At 48.5% G+C, this 16430-nt stretch overlaps 1 protein-coding gene across 1 annotated transcript; it reads left to right on the top strand.

Annotated features, from left to right (window-relative positions):
- Window positions 1–1275: 1275 nt before the first annotated feature.
- Window positions 1276–14713, top strand: CASP9 (caspase 9). The gene is made up of 10 exons (XM_005293000.5): window positions 1276–1530; window positions 2690–2903; window positions 4602–4691; window positions 5883–5920; window positions 8366–8542; window positions 9765–9854; window positions 10802–10949; window positions 11496–11675; window positions 12286–12395; window positions 14113–14713. The coding sequence occupies exons 1-10, from the start codon at window positions 1399–1401 to the stop codon at window positions 14203–14205; spliced, it is 1272 nt and encodes a 423-aa protein (XP_005293057.1). The 5' UTR covers window positions 1276–1398; the 3' UTR covers window positions 14206–14713.
- The last annotated feature ends 1717 nt before the right edge of the window (window positions 14714–16430 follow it).

The following is a 16430-nucleotide window of genomic DNA, read 5'->3' as shown; positions in this document are numbered from 1 at the left end:
TAGCGAGTACCATTCGGCGGAGCATGACGGGATACAAGCGAAGAAGCCCGGGGTGGGGGATGCCTTGTTGTAACCACCTTTCCTGTCGAGGCAGGGGGATCATGACGTGATGTCCTGGGCAGGCATTGGCCCATGTCATCACAGCACCGTGACCTGGGGCAGGACGTCATGTCATGAGGCCAGTCTGCGTCACCATGTGACGTCATGGCATGATGTCAGCCCATGTCACCGTCACCATGGCGCTGCATCATGATGTGATAGTGTGTCTTTGCAGGGGTGCTGGAACAATTTGTCTAGTGTGTGTGTGGGGGGTGTGTGCTGAGAGCCATTGAAGCAAACTGTAAACCCTGTATATAATGGAAACCACTTCAAGCCAGGGGGTGCAAGAGCACCCCCCGTAAGCCTGGTTCCAGCACCTGTGTGTCCCGGTGTCACCACGGTGCTGCTGTGTCACGACATGACGTTGCGTCATGGTGTCAGCCCACGTCACCGTGGTGCTGCGTCACCCTGTGGCTTCTTGGCCTCACAATATGTTTTTTTCTCTGGCTCTGCTGCTCACCTCCGTCTCCCCTGCTCCTCTGTTGACGTGGTAACTGAGTTAGGGAGATTGACCCACTAGATGTATAAAAGGCCAACCCTATTCAAAATAGCCTAAATTTCTTTGCTTCCACACAATTATATAGAGCTATTAGTGCGACCTCAAAGACCGCACGCTCAGGTCCAAATTCTGCTCTCCGTTGTACCAGTGTAAAACCAGTTTTCAGCAGAGTTACTCCAAATTCACACCAACGTGAGAGTAAAGTTTGTTGCTATACACGGAAATTGTTCTTCCATGCCGGAATGACAGCACTGGACCAGACTAATAGTCCATCTAGTCTGGTATCTTGACCCATGCCAGGATGTGGACACACATATACTGCTGTTAGCTGTGCAGTGCTGCCTGATGGGGAAGAATTTAATTGTCTGGGGGGGGGGCATATAAAACTAGTATTGATAGTGGAAGGGCTACAAGATATTATAGAAAGGTGCAACAGGGGCTTCTAACCCCCTAGAAAGGAGATAGATTCTTGTAGGGCCCTATGGGCAGCCCTGGCTAGAGAGAAAGGGACGGTGCTGTGAAGGGAGCTGGTGGAGAAGGGGAAGGACGCGTGCAAATCCCTGGGGATCCGCAGGGGCTGGTGTTACACAGCCCTACACGTTAGGGATCAGGGCGGGCGCTATAGGAACCAGGGGGGAGGCCCCTATAGGAGGAGAGGCCTCAGGGAAGGGCGGGTCCTATAGACCGCCCCGAAGGGGGCCGGGCTGAGGGCCGTTCCCGGAAGCGGGCGGAGCATCTCGGCTGTCTCCTGGCTGCGGCTCCCCCCGGGACCCACCCAAGGGGGCCCCCGGGCGGCGGGGATGGAGGAGGCGCAGCGGGCGCTGCTGCAGCGGAGCCGCCTGCGCCTGGTGGGGGAGCTGCAGGTGGCTCCGCTCTGGGACCTGCTGCTGCACAAGGGCGTCTTCACCCAGGACATGATCGAGGAGATCCAGGTGCCTCGTCCCCCGCCCCGGGACTGGATCTGGGGTGGGAGCTTGTGGCCGCCCCCCCACCCCACCCCGCCGCCGTCCTGCTTTCACCCCCCCCCCTTGCCCAGGCTGCTTCCCCATGCCCTGGGGTAATTGCATCTTTAGCCCCCTCCATGGCTAGAGACTGCAGTGCAGAAGGCAGGGCAATGTCCCCCACATCCAGCCCCCCACATCCAGCCCCCCGGGGGTTTGCACGACCCCCTTAGGCTTGCTGGGGAACTTCTCCACTATCTCCTGAAATGAACCCCATTGTCAGGCCGCTGAGCTGCAGCCGGGGACCGTCTGCCCGGCTGTAAACAGCTGAACTTTAACAGCCCGTGGCAAATCAGAAGTGGCGGGGAGTTCCCTGGTCATTTCTGATCAGTCCGTTCAGGGTTATTGCGAGAGCCGAGGTCACAGAGCTGCTGTGAATTTAAGTTTTATGACTGTCAGCTGGAAGGACAACATTGGAATTAAAGCGGCATAACCCTAACCCTGGGGGTAAACATAGGGTGACCAGACAGCAAGTGTGAAAAATCAGGACGGGGTTGGGGGGTAATAGGAGCCTATATAAGAAAAAGACCCAAAAATCAAGACAGTCCCTATAAAATCAGGACATCTGGTCACCCTAGGTAAACAAGCCAAGAGAAGCTTTAAATGCTGGGTGTTAGTTTGTACAAAACCAAAACCAACAAAGTTATGATACAGTAGAACTTGCCCTATCATGTGGGAGGCAGCGTTATCCAGTGGTTGGAGTGGAGCACTGTGGATCAGGTGACCTGGGTTTTATACCTCACTGTACCACTAACTTGCTGTCTGACCTAGGGCAGCTCCTCTGTGCCTCAGTTTCCCTACCTATCAGGGATAATAGTACCTGGGCCTTAAAAAATTCACTGGGCCTCTACTAGACAGAAGCTTGAATTTGCTAGCCAGAGGCTGATGTGAAAGATGGGAGGGCCATCAATGAGTTGCCTGGCTATAGGCTAAAAAGACAACACCCTGATCAGTTTATTTCTGTTCACATCTGTAAAATCCCCCGTCCTTTCTTGTACTCATCACCATGCTGTTTATGAATTGCTGGACTGTAGACGTGCCATGCACATGGGATGCTAATGCTTTCTGTCTTCGTTTTGCTCCCGTATAGAGAGCAGGCACCCGAAGAGACCAAGCCAGGCAGTTGGTCACAGACCTTCAGACGCGAGGAAGACAAGCTTTTCCTGCATTCGTCTCAAGCTTGCGAGAAACTGGACAGAATGACCTTGCCGCTTTGCTGAGTGAAGGGGCCAAATTCCCACAGTTGCGTCCGCTTGATCTAAAACCAGTTGAAATTGGCTTACGTGGTGGAAAGGGTGATACCTGTAAGTATCAGGGGTGCTGCTGTTTTCATAATAGACAGCAAAATTGGATACAGCAGTTATAAACCCTGTTGCTGAGGAGGTACAGGAGGCTGGCTAACAGCTTGTGAAATCTGATAGCCCGGATGTCTTCCAGAATCATTGATTGTATAGATTATTCCGCACAGCCACTGGGAAAATATAATGCTATCCAATACCACTGAAAACTTTTAATTGGCAGCAATCTCCTAGTGCTGTGCTAATAACTTTAGAATGGCTGGGTTTTTTGTAGGTAATCTCGGGGGTGTCTCAAATCTGACCTCCAAGGACACAAACATTTCTCTTTTCTATTGGCGAGAGAGTGTGATCCAGCGATTAGAGAAGGGATTGGACATTGGCAGAGCTTACTTGCTGTGGGATTTTGGTCAAATCACAATTCCTCCATCTATAAAATGTGGGTAAAATCTCCTTACCTGTCAAAGGAGTTCTGAGATTTAATTACTGTAAATCTACACACTAAAGTGTGCTAAGATTCTTGGATGGAAGGGACTGTATAGCATAGTATATTTTATTTGCATTTGATGTGTAACTTGTCTACCTATCCTGTTTTTAACTTATATATTCATATTTCTTGGATAGCTAGTTTCATTATCAACATTTTCTTTATTATTCCTAACGATTTGTCTGCCCTTAAAATGTTACAGTGACACAGCTGCGCCACTGTAGGGCTTCAGTGTAGACACTGCTGTATTGATGGGAGAGGTTCTCCCTTGAGCATAGGTAATCCACCCCCCTGAGAGGCGATAGCTAGGTCGATGGAAGAATTCTTCCATCAATCTAGCGCTGTCTACACAGGGACTTAGGTTGGCTTAACTACGCCGCTCAGGGGTGTGGATTTTACACGCCGCTGAGTGACGTCGTTATGCCAGCCTATTTTCCTAGTGTAGACCAGGCCTTATAGAGAGAGTTCTATAAGTATTACTAATTGTTTTAACAAAAACATAAAGGCAGGATCCCTGCCCTGAAAAGTGTCTGCTCTCACTCAGAGAAGTCCGATACACAGGAGAGCAGCAGAGAAGTTGCAAAGACATTGGGTACTGAGAAGATCAGCACAGTAAGGCCTTGAGAAAGGCAAAGGGTTTGAAGCAGGCGAGAGAGGGGTCTTGGAAGGTCATCCTGAGAATAAGTGGTGGCAGGAAAGAAGAAGCAAAACTGAAACTGGGAGGAGGGATGCAAGGATCACGTAGGACAGAGGACATGAAGGAGTGAGAATTTAGGGTGGGATTTAGGTAGGGTGGAGTGGAGAGAAGTCTTTTTATGAAGGGCATGGCCTTTTCAGGATGCTTTAATTATTTGGGTGGGGTGGGGTGGGGAAGGGGGAGCGGTTGCTATCTCTAAGAGCGCAAGCCAGGAAGAAAGGGGCAGGTGCCTTCTGTGTGATGGTGAGAACAGGTGTTACTGGGTGCTCGCAATTCCCGCCCACTGTTGAGTCTGGTTCTAGCCTCAGCTCCCACAGTTCTAATCAAAGACTCACAGGGGAAAAGTACAACTGCTGTCCCGGCTCCAAACAGCAGGGCGAGAGGCTCAGTTACCTGCAATCAGCAGTGCTCCATCCGGATCCTCCGGAGAGAGGCCTGCTCTCTGCTTCGTATGCTTTTCTCTCTTGCAAAAGTCTATAGGAAGGGCAGTAATGCAAGGCCCAGATGTCTTATACCTTTACAGATAGGAAGGCTCATGAATATTTGCCTACCCCAGTCCAAGCCGTGACTGAGAGACGCCAAGTGTCGACACGTCCCAGTGCAGCAGATCAGGGTAAGCAGTCTCCGCTAGCCAATTCTTGGTTTAAATCCTGTCTGTCCTTCATTCCTTCTCCTCTCTCCCCATACCTCATGTAGATCCCTTCAGCCCATCTTCCTCTGGGAGCCTTAGCGTGGGCCACATATTGTGCCAATCCACCTTCTGGTTGGCGCACCCTCTGGAGCAGTGATTCTCAACCTTCAGCCCAATCAGAGCTGCGGCCCATGTGACATCCTCCAGGCCATACAGGTAGTATTGGATGCAGCCCACGTAACACGTTCTTGCGGCCCACAATGGTAAATAGGTTGAGAACCACTGCTCTGGAGTGTACCAGTACTGCTCCATAACTCTGCTGGAGGCAGTCCCTCTCCCTTTACCCTTTTGCCACAGGCTGTCTGAACATGCTCTTTACATGTTGTACCCATCCCCTGCTAGTCCGGGCATCTCTCCTGAGCAATGATGATCTTCTCCTGGTATGCAGTGACTAGCAGCCACCTGCAGCCATTTCCCTTGGTATCTTTGTGTACCATTAATTGTATCAAATCCATAGTGTTTGTTCACATTTTTGGCTAGTGTCTGAGAACCTGTTAGCCATTAAAAGCACCCAGAGAAGAAAATACCGAGTCAAAAACCAAGGCTCTGTCATAAAGGATCCATCCATCGAAGGTGGGAGAGGTGCAGCCCCAAGTGTACTAGTGCCATGTAATTGTTGATTTAAGATGGAATGTAATCAATCTGAACAACTAGACACTGTCAAAAGTAAAACTACTTTGAGTTGTAACACTGGTTGTTTTTATAGGCTAGGCTAGTTTGCCTGCTGCTTAGGAGAGGAGAGAAGGTATTTGGGATGGCAAGGCTATGAGATGATTTCCCATCCGATTCTGTTATGACAAATGAAACTCAAATTCACGACTCTTTGGCCAATACTCTTTGACGGGCCAAGTCCAAAGCCATGATAAATGAGCCCCCCGAACTTCACTCTCAACATCTGCAGTCCGATTGTGCATGTAAAGGAACAATGTTTCTTTCCTGTGTGTGGCCCGGAGCAAGGAGGAGTTCAGGTGTGACTGAGCATGTTAAGAAATGGGTCAAAGCACTGGAAATATTTGCATTAATATTAATCCCATTAAGCAGGGACCCAGCCTCTAACGAATGTGAAGTAGGTGACGGAACTGTATGTCATTTCTCTCTCGTCACGTGTTGTAGGTTCTGCTGCAGAGAGATCCAGGAGGAACTCAGATATGGTTAGTTTCCGATTTCTATGTACATTATTTTTACTCATTTCTTACTTGAACTGCCTCCTTTTTCTCCCCCATCCCACCCACTTTGCGTCCCATTTTCAAAAGTCAAAGGGACTTAGGCTCTTAAGACTCCGAATCACAAAGGTATTTAGGTGCCTAAAGGTGAAGCAGGTGTCTTGTGTAATTTTCAAAAGCATCTATGCAGGTGAGGTGCCCAAGTTCCATTGAAAGTCTGTGGGAGTTAGGTGCCTATCTCACTAAGGTATTGTTGTAAATCTCGCTGGGCGCCTGCCATTATTTCAAGTGCCTAAGTACCTTTGTAAGGTTCTGTCTATGCTAGAAAGGATTTGCCGGCATACTGGGCAAAAGAATTTTTTTGCCAGTATAGTTAATATGAGTTCCCCGAACAAAACAAGCAGCAAAAGAACATTTTTGCTGGTATAACTGCTTCTGCTCTAGGGGTTTTGCCAGCCCTAGAGCAGTCAGTTATGGGTGTGATTGTCCTTCCTCCCCCACAACCAACAGAGCTATGCTGGCAAAACTTTTAAGTGCCTAGCAGGTCTAAATCTGGCCCTTAGTGCCAAAGTTAATGGGATTTAGGTGCTTTTGAAAATGTTTGCCTGCAGACTGGTAAGTTACATTCTGCTTATTTACAGTTCATTTGAATCAAACTGTTCTGTGGTGTTTAAAAGATCATTTAAATAATTACTAGCAAATGTGACTTTGATGTCCAGCTGTCAGATGCAGCATCTGAGTGAGTCCTGCTGCTTTGACTGGGCCAGTTCAGTTCAGATTAGAACAATTGTCACCATACTCGCTCTTCGAATTACATTAAATACAACATAAATATGACCAATAACACATAGTCAAATATTTTCCCCTAAGCAATTATCATCAAGACAACTAATAATTACCTAAAACAGAACAGGAGGACTTGTGGCACCTTAGAGACTAACACATTTATTTGAGCATAAGCTTTCGTGGGCTACAGCCCACTTCTTCTTAGGCTAGGTCTACACTACCCGCCTGAATCGGCGGGTAGAAATCGATCTCTCGGGGATTGAATTATCGCGTCTCGTCGGGACGCGACAATCGATCCCCGAATCGACGCTCTTACTCCACCAGCAGAGGTGGGAGTAAGCGCCGTCGACGGGGAGCCGCGGAGGTCGATTTTGCCGCTGTCCTCACAGCGGGGTAAGTCGGCTCCGATAGGTCGAATTCAGCTACGCTATTCGCGTAGCTGAATTTGCGTATCTTAAATCGACCCCCCCCTGTAGTGAAGACCTGCCCTTAGTCTCTAAGGTGCCACAAGTACTCCTGTTCTTTTTGCGGATACAGACTAACACGGCTGCTACTCTGAAACCAATAATTACCTAGCGCAACACTTAAAGTGTGCTGCATTTGTAGAGTGGGTATTTTGTTTTTGTAATTATCGTGTGAAATATACTAATAAAAAAAACCCACTAACTAAAATGCACTGCACACATTCATGCAGCATGACCGTTCTAAGTTAAGCTAGTATCATGAATACAGACCTGCATGTTTAGGAAAGTGGAGGCCAAATTCATCACTGATGTAAGTCAATGGAAGTGAGTTTGACCCTGTATCCATTTCAGTCAAGACCCTAATTCTGCTGATTCCATTGACTTCAGTGGGACTCTGCATGAATAAAGTAAAGCGGGATGTGCGACGTTATCCCAGCTGCTTGTATTCACTCGTATAGGGAGCAATGTTCCCTCTAACTTTTTACGTCCATGTGCGGAATAAATGTTATGTGCACCAATATGGAGGTGATGTGTGGTGAGGGTGGGGCTGTGTTTGGGGTGTGGGAGGGGGCTCAGGGCTAGGGCAGAGGGTTGGGGTGAGGGCTCTTGCTGGGGGTGCAGGCTCGCGTGGGGCCGGGGATGAGGGGTTTGGGATTTGGGAGGGAGCTCAGGGCTAGGGCAGAGGGTTGGGGTGTGTGGGGAGGTGGGGGCTCTGGCTGGGCATGCAGGCTCTGGGGTGGGGCTGGAGATGAGGGATTTGGGGTGCAGGCTTCCCCGGGGCTGTGGTGGGGAGAGAGGACTCCCCCACAGTCGTCTGTCACCAGAGCCGCCCGGGGCTGGGGGAGAGTGCCTTTTCCCGCCGGGTCGGCGCTGGGGCTGAGGCAGAGGCATCTGTCCCTGGCTGTGGCAGCTCCGGGGCCGGGGGAGAGATGCCTCTCCCCGCCGGCGCAGATGCAGCCGCACAGCTTAGTGGGAACTTAGATAGGGAGCATGGATTCCATTATTCATCTGTCATCCCGGGCAAACAATAAATTGCCTTTACAGAAGCAATAAAATGAGCTTCATGAAAGCTGCATTTTCGGTTCTGAGTTGCATCCCGCTGGATTAGCTGATGGACTCTGAATAAAAGGAGGTTGAATTTAGTTTGTCTGTCTGACTGCTTCCCGGTGGGTATGTGGGCCAGGTTTATGTTCTGAAAGCTGACCCCTGTGGTTACTGCCTCATCATCAACAACGTCAGTTTCATCGAAGAGTCTGACCTGTCTTCTCGAGAGGGCTCCAACGTAGACTGTGAGAAACTGGAGAAGCGCTTCAAGTCACTGCACTTTGACGTCCTGGTCCGACGAGATCTCAAAGCTCAGGTAACGGTGGAAGCATTTGGCGAGAGCCGAGGGACTAAGAGGCTATGCTGCGGGTGAAGGTGTGGTTGTAGCAGGGGTAGGCATACCTGTGCTAGCTTCAGTCTCACTAGTACAGGTAACAGTTGGAGTTCAGACCTGGCAGCACTGCCTGAGGACAAGCCAATCAGGGAGCCTATGTACATTGTTGGGTGGCTAGCCCTCACTGAAGTCCATGCCGCCACATCTACACTGCTACTGTTACCTGTGCTAGCTAGATTAAAGCTGGTATGAGTCACCTACCTGTGCTACAATCACACCTTCACCTGCAGTGTAGACGTACCCTAAAAGTGTTGCTAGAGGGTGACAATATGTGCTCCAATGGGAAAGGCACATAACCCCCCAACCCCAAACTTCAGTGTTGGAAGAGACAGTAAAAGCATTACTTTCAAATTACCTTGTCTTTTGCTGTTATAGTAACAGATGAAAAAGGAGCCCCATTTTTGGGGGCTTTCTGGGCTGAGTTTTTATTCCTGAACATGATTTATAAGTAATTGTCTGAGAGTGTATTTATCTGATATCTCTGATTGAGATTCTCCCTGACTGGCGTACCCAGGGGCTTGATTTTCTGTTTGTTCTTGAATGATATAATAGTTGATATTAAGCAGGGCATTCAATCTCCTGGCATACTTATTGAAACCAAAACAAACGAGTCTGATTATTTTAAAATCTGAGGTGGAGCATTGGTGTGTGTGCGCACACTCAAATGCACTGCCTTCCATTGGTGCTGCATTTGGAAGAAACGCAGAAATAAGGGTGTCCTTTAAAACAGCAAAGTAAATCTCTGTGGTTAAATGGCAAATGTTAAGTAGCAGTAGATTGCAATCACCCTGAACTTGTTCCATCTGACAGTGGTTCAGTGTCTCATGTGAAGAAAATAGAGTGGGTCTCCCTGTGGACACGCATCAGTGTAACAAAATTGTCATCACGCCTGGCACTGATTTTAACAGCCTTGCTAGCAAAAGAGAGGGCAAGGATTGACTGGGCCGTGGCGTGAGCAATGGGTCTGCTCTCCTCCACAGCAGCAGTGTCCCCAGATCAGCATTGAGCAGTGCGGGGAAGCTTGTCTGTGCTCTTGGGTGGGCCAGTCTCCCATCCGACCCCTTTCAGCAGCATGATGTTGATGTGGGATTGATAAGGGGTAGGACTGAAGGTAACAGTTGCTGACTTTTGCAAATGTGTGTAGGAAATTGCTGGGGAGTTGCAACGCCTGGCGCGGCAGGACCACAGCGCTCTGGACTGCTGCCTGGTGGTGATCCTTTCCCATGGCTGTCAGGTAGGAGGATTGGCGCGCTCGTTCATATCTCCCTGGGCTTGGGGGAGAAGCATACTCCTGAAAAGTGTGTGTTGATTGCCACCGTTCCCTGGGCATCAGAGTGAGGACTGGTTTCTTCTCCCTCCTGTCCTGATCTTATTCTGCGGACATAGGCCATTGGGGCCTCTCTCTTCCAGGCATCGTGCTATGTAGGGTTGCCAAGGGAAAGGATGTTCTAACTGCAGTGCTGAACAAAGTGTACAGTCTGATGGGGGTTGCCCGGTCACCATGCGCAAGGGGGGCCTCCCTTGGTGGTAGGCCCGGGGTGGTTGCTTTATAGAATTCTACTTCTGCCAGGGGAGCGTCCATGGATCAATGGGGGGTGTATAATTAGTAATAATGAATCCCTGGATTACAACAGCGTCTCACTAGAGGAAATGTGGTGAAATTACAGAAAGAAGACAATTTAGGGTGGCCGTTAAACAAATATTCAAATTAGCCTATGGGACAGTGGGTAAATTAGAGCTGACAAATCCCAGGTTTTGGGGGAGAAGTGGGGGCCATTATAAGATCAGGGGCATGGGTTTCTGGAATTTAGACTATTTAAAATAACATATGGGTTTTCTCTCTCCTTAACTCACATCCCAAATAGCAGAGCATCGGATTCATCCTGGCATCCATATGCAAGGAATCATAGACTATCAGGGTTGGAAAGGGACCTCAGGAGGTCATCTAGTCCAACCCCCCTGCTCAAAGCAGGACCAATCCCTAGACAGATTGTTTGCCCCCAATCCCTAAACGACCCCCTCAAGGATTGAGCTCACAACCCTGGGTTTAGCAGGCCAATGCTCAAACCCCTGAGCTATCCCTCTCCCAAGGAAAGACTTTTAAAATGGCGGTTGTTTATACTAGAGAAAAGGTTGGCCTATTGCCTTTGTGTTAACAGCCAGTGGATTTTGCTCTTTCAGACCAGCCATATTCAGTTTCCCGGGGGTATTTACGGCACAGATGGAAAGCACATTCCCGTCGAAAAGATCGTGAACTTCTTCAATGGGTCCCATTGCCCAAGCTTGAGAGGAAAACCCAAACTCTTCTTTATCCAAGCCTGTGGCGGAGGTGAATAGTGGCGTTAGCTCTGCTTGTGCTTTGCCTTCAGGGCTCCTTCAGGAGGAGAAGCAGTTGCATGGCCGCTTGCTTGTGCATTGGCACTTAGGGTATAATAATTCTGTGTCATCTCTTTCTTTTGCTGTTCGTATTCCCTTTTCTCAGGCTGTCTTCTCTTGCGCTCTGCCCCATAGTCTTATTGCTGAGGCAATGCATTGATTGGCCATGGAGAGTGAGGTTCCTAAAGACGTCCGAGCCGGAGGTGTGTTACACTGCACTGGAGCTTTGAGCAGAAGGAAGCAAACCTTTGCAGCTCCTCTGTGGCCTCTACCACCGCTGATTGTTTCAGTTTTCTGTATTTGGCTCAGAGCATCTAGTTGGCATGAATGGACTCTGTGCTTGAGTGAATTGCAGGTGGCTCCGAGTCAGCCAACGTAGCAGAAGATGAAACAAAAGGCTCCTTTAGTTGAAGGACCATGTTTGCTAAGGGGTGGGAGGGACCCACTGCTTATTACTTACGTCTGTAACAGAGAAGGGTTTTCTGGTTGCCTCTTGCAGAGCAGAAAGACCGAGGATTTGAGGTGGATTCTGATTCACCTGTAAACCAACCTCGTGGAGGTTCCGTCGAGTCCGATGCAACTCCCTTTCAGCTCCAGCCCGGTAACTTGGATGAGCCAGATGCAGTAGCCAGCTTACCCACTCCCAGCGACATCTTGGTGTCCTATTCAACTTTTCCAGGTGAGACAGCATAAGTAAAGTACTGGCCTAGCAAGGAGGCAGTGGAAAGAGCACTGGCCTGGGATTCAGGGGACTTGGGTCCTATACCTGGCTCTGCCACTGACCTGCTGGGTGACCTTGGACAAGTCACGTCCCCGCCCTCTGCCTCAGTTTCCCCAACTGTAGAATGGGCATACTGATACTGATCACCTTTGTAAAATGCTTTCAGATCTATGGATGAGAGAGAGGGCTTGTTCTGTATTCTGACTTTCCCTCTTTCAAAGCCTTAAAGAACCTATTCTTTGGTGAGTAATAACACCCGGCATTTATCATCTGAGGATCTCAGTCCTTCTCAAACATTAATTGAGCCCCTCACCTGCATGAGGCAAGCAGTTATTATCCCCACTTTAGACGGAAGAAACGGAGGCACAGAAAGGTTTTGACTTGCCACAGGTCACCCAGTGAGTCTGTAGCACTGGCCACACTCCCGCACGAAGGGTCCGGATGTTCTAGTGCTGGATTTGGAAGACGTTATCCATAGGGTGGAAATTCTACTCCTAAGGGGGTTAGGAAGGAAAGAAAGGACGGCTTGTAGGGAATGAGTTCCTTACTTTCCCTGTGTTCTCCTAAGGTTTTGTCTCCTGGCGGGATACCCAGAGTGGCTCGTGGTACGTCGAAACACTGGACAGCGTCCTTGAACAGTATGCTCATACTGAAGACCTGCTCGGCATGCTAGTGAGGGTAAATGTTCCTTTGTCTGACTCTCTTGCGGAATGTAGGCATTTGTTTTTGCATTTAGTCAGACGTTCGACACTTAGGCCTCCGTTTTCAATAGTGACTAGTGATTTTTGGGTGCTTCAGTTTTGGGGGCCCCAAAAAGAGGTGCCTTGAAAAAGCTGGTTTTCCGAAAGGGCTGAGCACCTGCCCTCTGAGAATCAGGCCCCTTTCAGGTGTCGCACCCAAAATCACAAGTCACTTTTGAAAATATAGGCCTTAATCTTTGCCTAAGGGCCTGCCCTCCCCCTGCCTCAGAGCAACGTACCGTCCGTCCGATCACAAAAAAGCCAGACTGTCAGAGCAAACGGCAGCAGACACAATGGTAGTGTGTGGAGATAATCTCCTACTTGGACGTATGATAGCAAGACATGGTTGTGTTTGTAATGTTCAGAGTGCTCCGTATTCATCTTCGCTTTTTGCTTTTACTCTCTCTGCTGCCATGCTGAGGGTTTGATTGGTCTCCTGGATAACCCCACGAGAGGCTTGTGTTAATGTTATTTTTTTTTATCTTGACTTGTGAGTGATGTAATTGCATCTTAATTTGTGTGCATGAAATGTAAATGTGTGTGTTAATGAACCAGTAAGTTTGAGTATATACTAATTTAGGATTCTCAGAAATAACTCTCCCATATTGTGAATGACGGGTACAGTGTTTTAGAAATAATTCAGTGAAAATCCTAACCCCTCAAACTAATTTTTAAGGGTACTCGTTCCATGCTGCAGCTCTCATACACTGCAATGAAATATTTTGTCGCTATCAAATGCACCACTGTGTTTACTCAGCAGTGCCCAACAATAATCATAATCCTTCACTTACCAGAAATTGTGTACTGGGCATACACCTACAACTCAGATAGTGGGAAGGTGGTTGTTTTTGTCCATCAAAGACTAGGCAAATGACGTTCCAATTTTCAGAATTTCAGCTGATCTTTTGCATAACCCATGTTTGAAGAAGCATCCTACATTGTCCTCGGAACGGGAAAGAAAAATTGTTCTCACAGTCTCCTGGACCTAATTCTGCTCCAGTCGAAGTCAGTGGCACAACGCCTGTTGATTTTAACGAGCTGAGGATCAGGCCCTCTACTTCTAAAGTGGTCAAACCGCTTTCAGTCTGGAAAGTGAATGCTTTGAAATCATTCGGTCCCAGTGCAGGATTCTTGGGGAGGTGACGGGGAGTCTTAGCAAATACAGGAGGGGAAGAGGGATAATAGACCTTTCTGCTTTGAAATAAACTGCATGAAAGTGTCGACACAAAAGAAATGACTGATCTCTTGTGAGCAAAAGAAAGGTTATTTCTGATTCATACAAAGAACTCTATGTGTGGGCTGGGCGGGTGTTGACTGCTCTCGGGCAGCCTTCAGTGGTTAGCATCTGATGAGGAGCACGGGGGTGATGGAGTGGCTCTGAAGTGTCTTAGAGGCAAAGACCTACAGTACAGAGGTTTGATGCAAGATCTGCTCTTGGGCTCTTTATCTTGGCCTGCCCTTCTCCAGAGTTGTCTTAATTCTGCCAGCAAAACCCCCCCTCACCTTATAAATGTTAAACCTACCCACTGCCTCTCCTCCCCCTTCCCTAACATATACAGCCCTCCTCACTGCACCGATCGTTATCTGTGCGTCTCTAGTGCTCCAACACACTCAACCAGCAAACTAGCCAACTCCTTGGTTTTTCTCTTTCCTAGGTGGCTCATGCTGTGTCCGCTAAAGGAAAGTACAAGCAGATGCCGGGCACTTTTAACTTCCTCCGTAAACAATTCTTCTTCGCGACAGACTAATGGTGTGGCTGGGAGGTCTCCACCATACGCCCGGATAGACTCCTCTTCAGGCCTCATGATTCTGCACCTGGCCGTGACTGCTCTGAATCAGTACTCCTGTTTGCCTTCATCTTTTCATGGATTCATTTATCCTTGGAAGCTTCATGTGTTCACGCGCTCATTACTGTGAAATAGACGTCTCACCTCCAGCCTGGTCAGACCAGGACTGGTCGCTTCCTAAGCTCAAACATTTAAGACCGACAACAAGGACTGAAGGAGGTTGCAGCCTTGGACTCTGTATCTCTGCAATCCAGAGGGCCATCCCAATGGCCGTTTCAGGCCCCACTCTAACTATGATTACGGTGCCCTCTACCTGGAGGCGTGGGTGAAGTGTCAGCATTTTGTAATTATCTTTGTGTTTACGCTCTTTGAATCAAAAATGCACCTGAATCAAAAGCCAGTGTTTGGGAGTGGGGAATAGTTTTACACCATCTGTTGCCCTTTTGTATTAAAGACCCCACTCTTTCTACACAGTTTGTCTTGCTCTTTTATTCTCTTGTCTCGTCTCCAGCTAGCCTGGTGTTCTCTGACTTCTCTCTTACTGCTAGGCGTCTCCCAGCGTCCGTGGGAATGAAAGCATGATGATTTTAGCAAAAAAAATAATTTGCTGGCTCTTTAATAACTCCCCCACTACTGAATTATCACAGCCGTCCAGGCTTACCAGGAACACTAGAGTAGCTTAGACCAGCTGCAGCTAGTCCGTGATGCTTAATGGCTGATTCTCCATTTAAATAAAATCAGGAGCGTGATTCCTTTGGTTGTTGTTTTAAGACACCAATGCAATTATTTCCCCCCGTGGCAGACTCAATGGGTGTTGGTCTGATGTACAGTTCTGATTGGCTTTACTGTAGAAACACTATATGCCTGGCACCTGCACTGTTAATAGTCCTCCGGGGAGAGAGAATCAGAAGACTTATCTGTGGGAAATGGAGCTGGGGGGCCCTGTCATGTGTCAATGGGAGCTGCAGCTAGGCAACACATGCCTTCTGGACAAGTGATATGGCAGGGCTAGAATAGGTGAGGGACTCCGTGCAAGAAAGGGGAGAATCTGGAGCCCTGCGGTTCACTACCGTACATTCCCTTCGCTGTGCTGGAATGTGTTCTCTCAAAAGCCACGTAAGTTACTGCTACTATGAGCACTTATTGTCCTTTGCCCCCTCCCTTGTCATCCTTGCAGCTTCCCTTAGCCAGCTGGCTTTGAGTCGGAACGTTCCCCAGGCCATAGCTCATCCTGATTCTTGCTCACGTGTGCAGGACTGAACTGACCAATTGTCTGGCGTCGGTTTTGCTCCTTTCTGGAACACCAGAGCTTCTTTGTTAGGATCATTAGACTAGAGGCAATGGGAATGAAGGTGGCCCTCAGTCCTTCCAGGCTGTTTCTATTGGGTAGTTCCCGGCTCTGAAAGCTCAAGGCAGAGAGGACAAATTTATGGCCTTTCACTAACTCTTTCCAAGTGGGTTAAATTTTATAGTGGTAGAAAAATGAACACTGGCTTCTCTTTCCCCTCTGAAGGTGTGCATGGAACTCCTGTTGGTATGAGATTTATGGGCTGCTGGGAAGAGATAAGCACCATAGGCTCCATTCCCCTTAAAAGGGTCAAAATGTATCATCAGAAATTATCCTCAGTCTTTAAAAGCCTCCCTGATATTTCAATGTGGCTTTCAGGTGGTTCCCTGCTCTACAGCATGTTCTTCAGCTAGCAGCCGCTCCAAGATCACTTCCAACGGGCGAGCATAACACAATGAGTAATGGTATCAAATCACTGAATGGGGAACTGCCGGGAGCTGTGCATTGCATATTTTGGGTTCCCATCAAGAGCATTGCCAGGTTCTTGGGATTTATAGTGCTTATAATTCTCCCCATGCTCAGGTGTGAGGCAAAGGGAGAGTTGGCAGTTGGAGCCTAGTACGGGAATGTGGCATTAGAAGGGAGTGTGAGGACACTAGGGTGACAACACACATTTATCATGTCAACCACTGTGGAAACAGATGGCTCTGGGTGAGCCCCCACCTCCTCATTCTTGTGTCGTGCTTCATATTCCACTTCTATTCACATTGGGTTTTATCTAATGGAAGAAAATACTCCATTGCATAACTTCCTGCACCCATTGTCATGTGCTTCCACCCTAAAACCTCCCTTTCCCCGAGGCACAGGCTATACACGTATGTTGCAAACAAATGTTGGT

The sequence above is a fragment of the Chrysemys picta genome, chromosome 21, assembly GCF_011386835.1.
Source record: "Chrysemys picta bellii isolate R12L10 chromosome 21, ASM1138683v2, whole genome shotgun sequence".
In the NCBI taxonomy this organism is placed as follows: domain Eukaryota; kingdom Metazoa; phylum Chordata; order Testudines; family Emydidae; genus Chrysemys; species Chrysemys picta.
The sequence above is the reverse complement of the archived record's forward strand: the minus strand, read 5'-3'. Positions and strand labels throughout refer to the sequence as shown.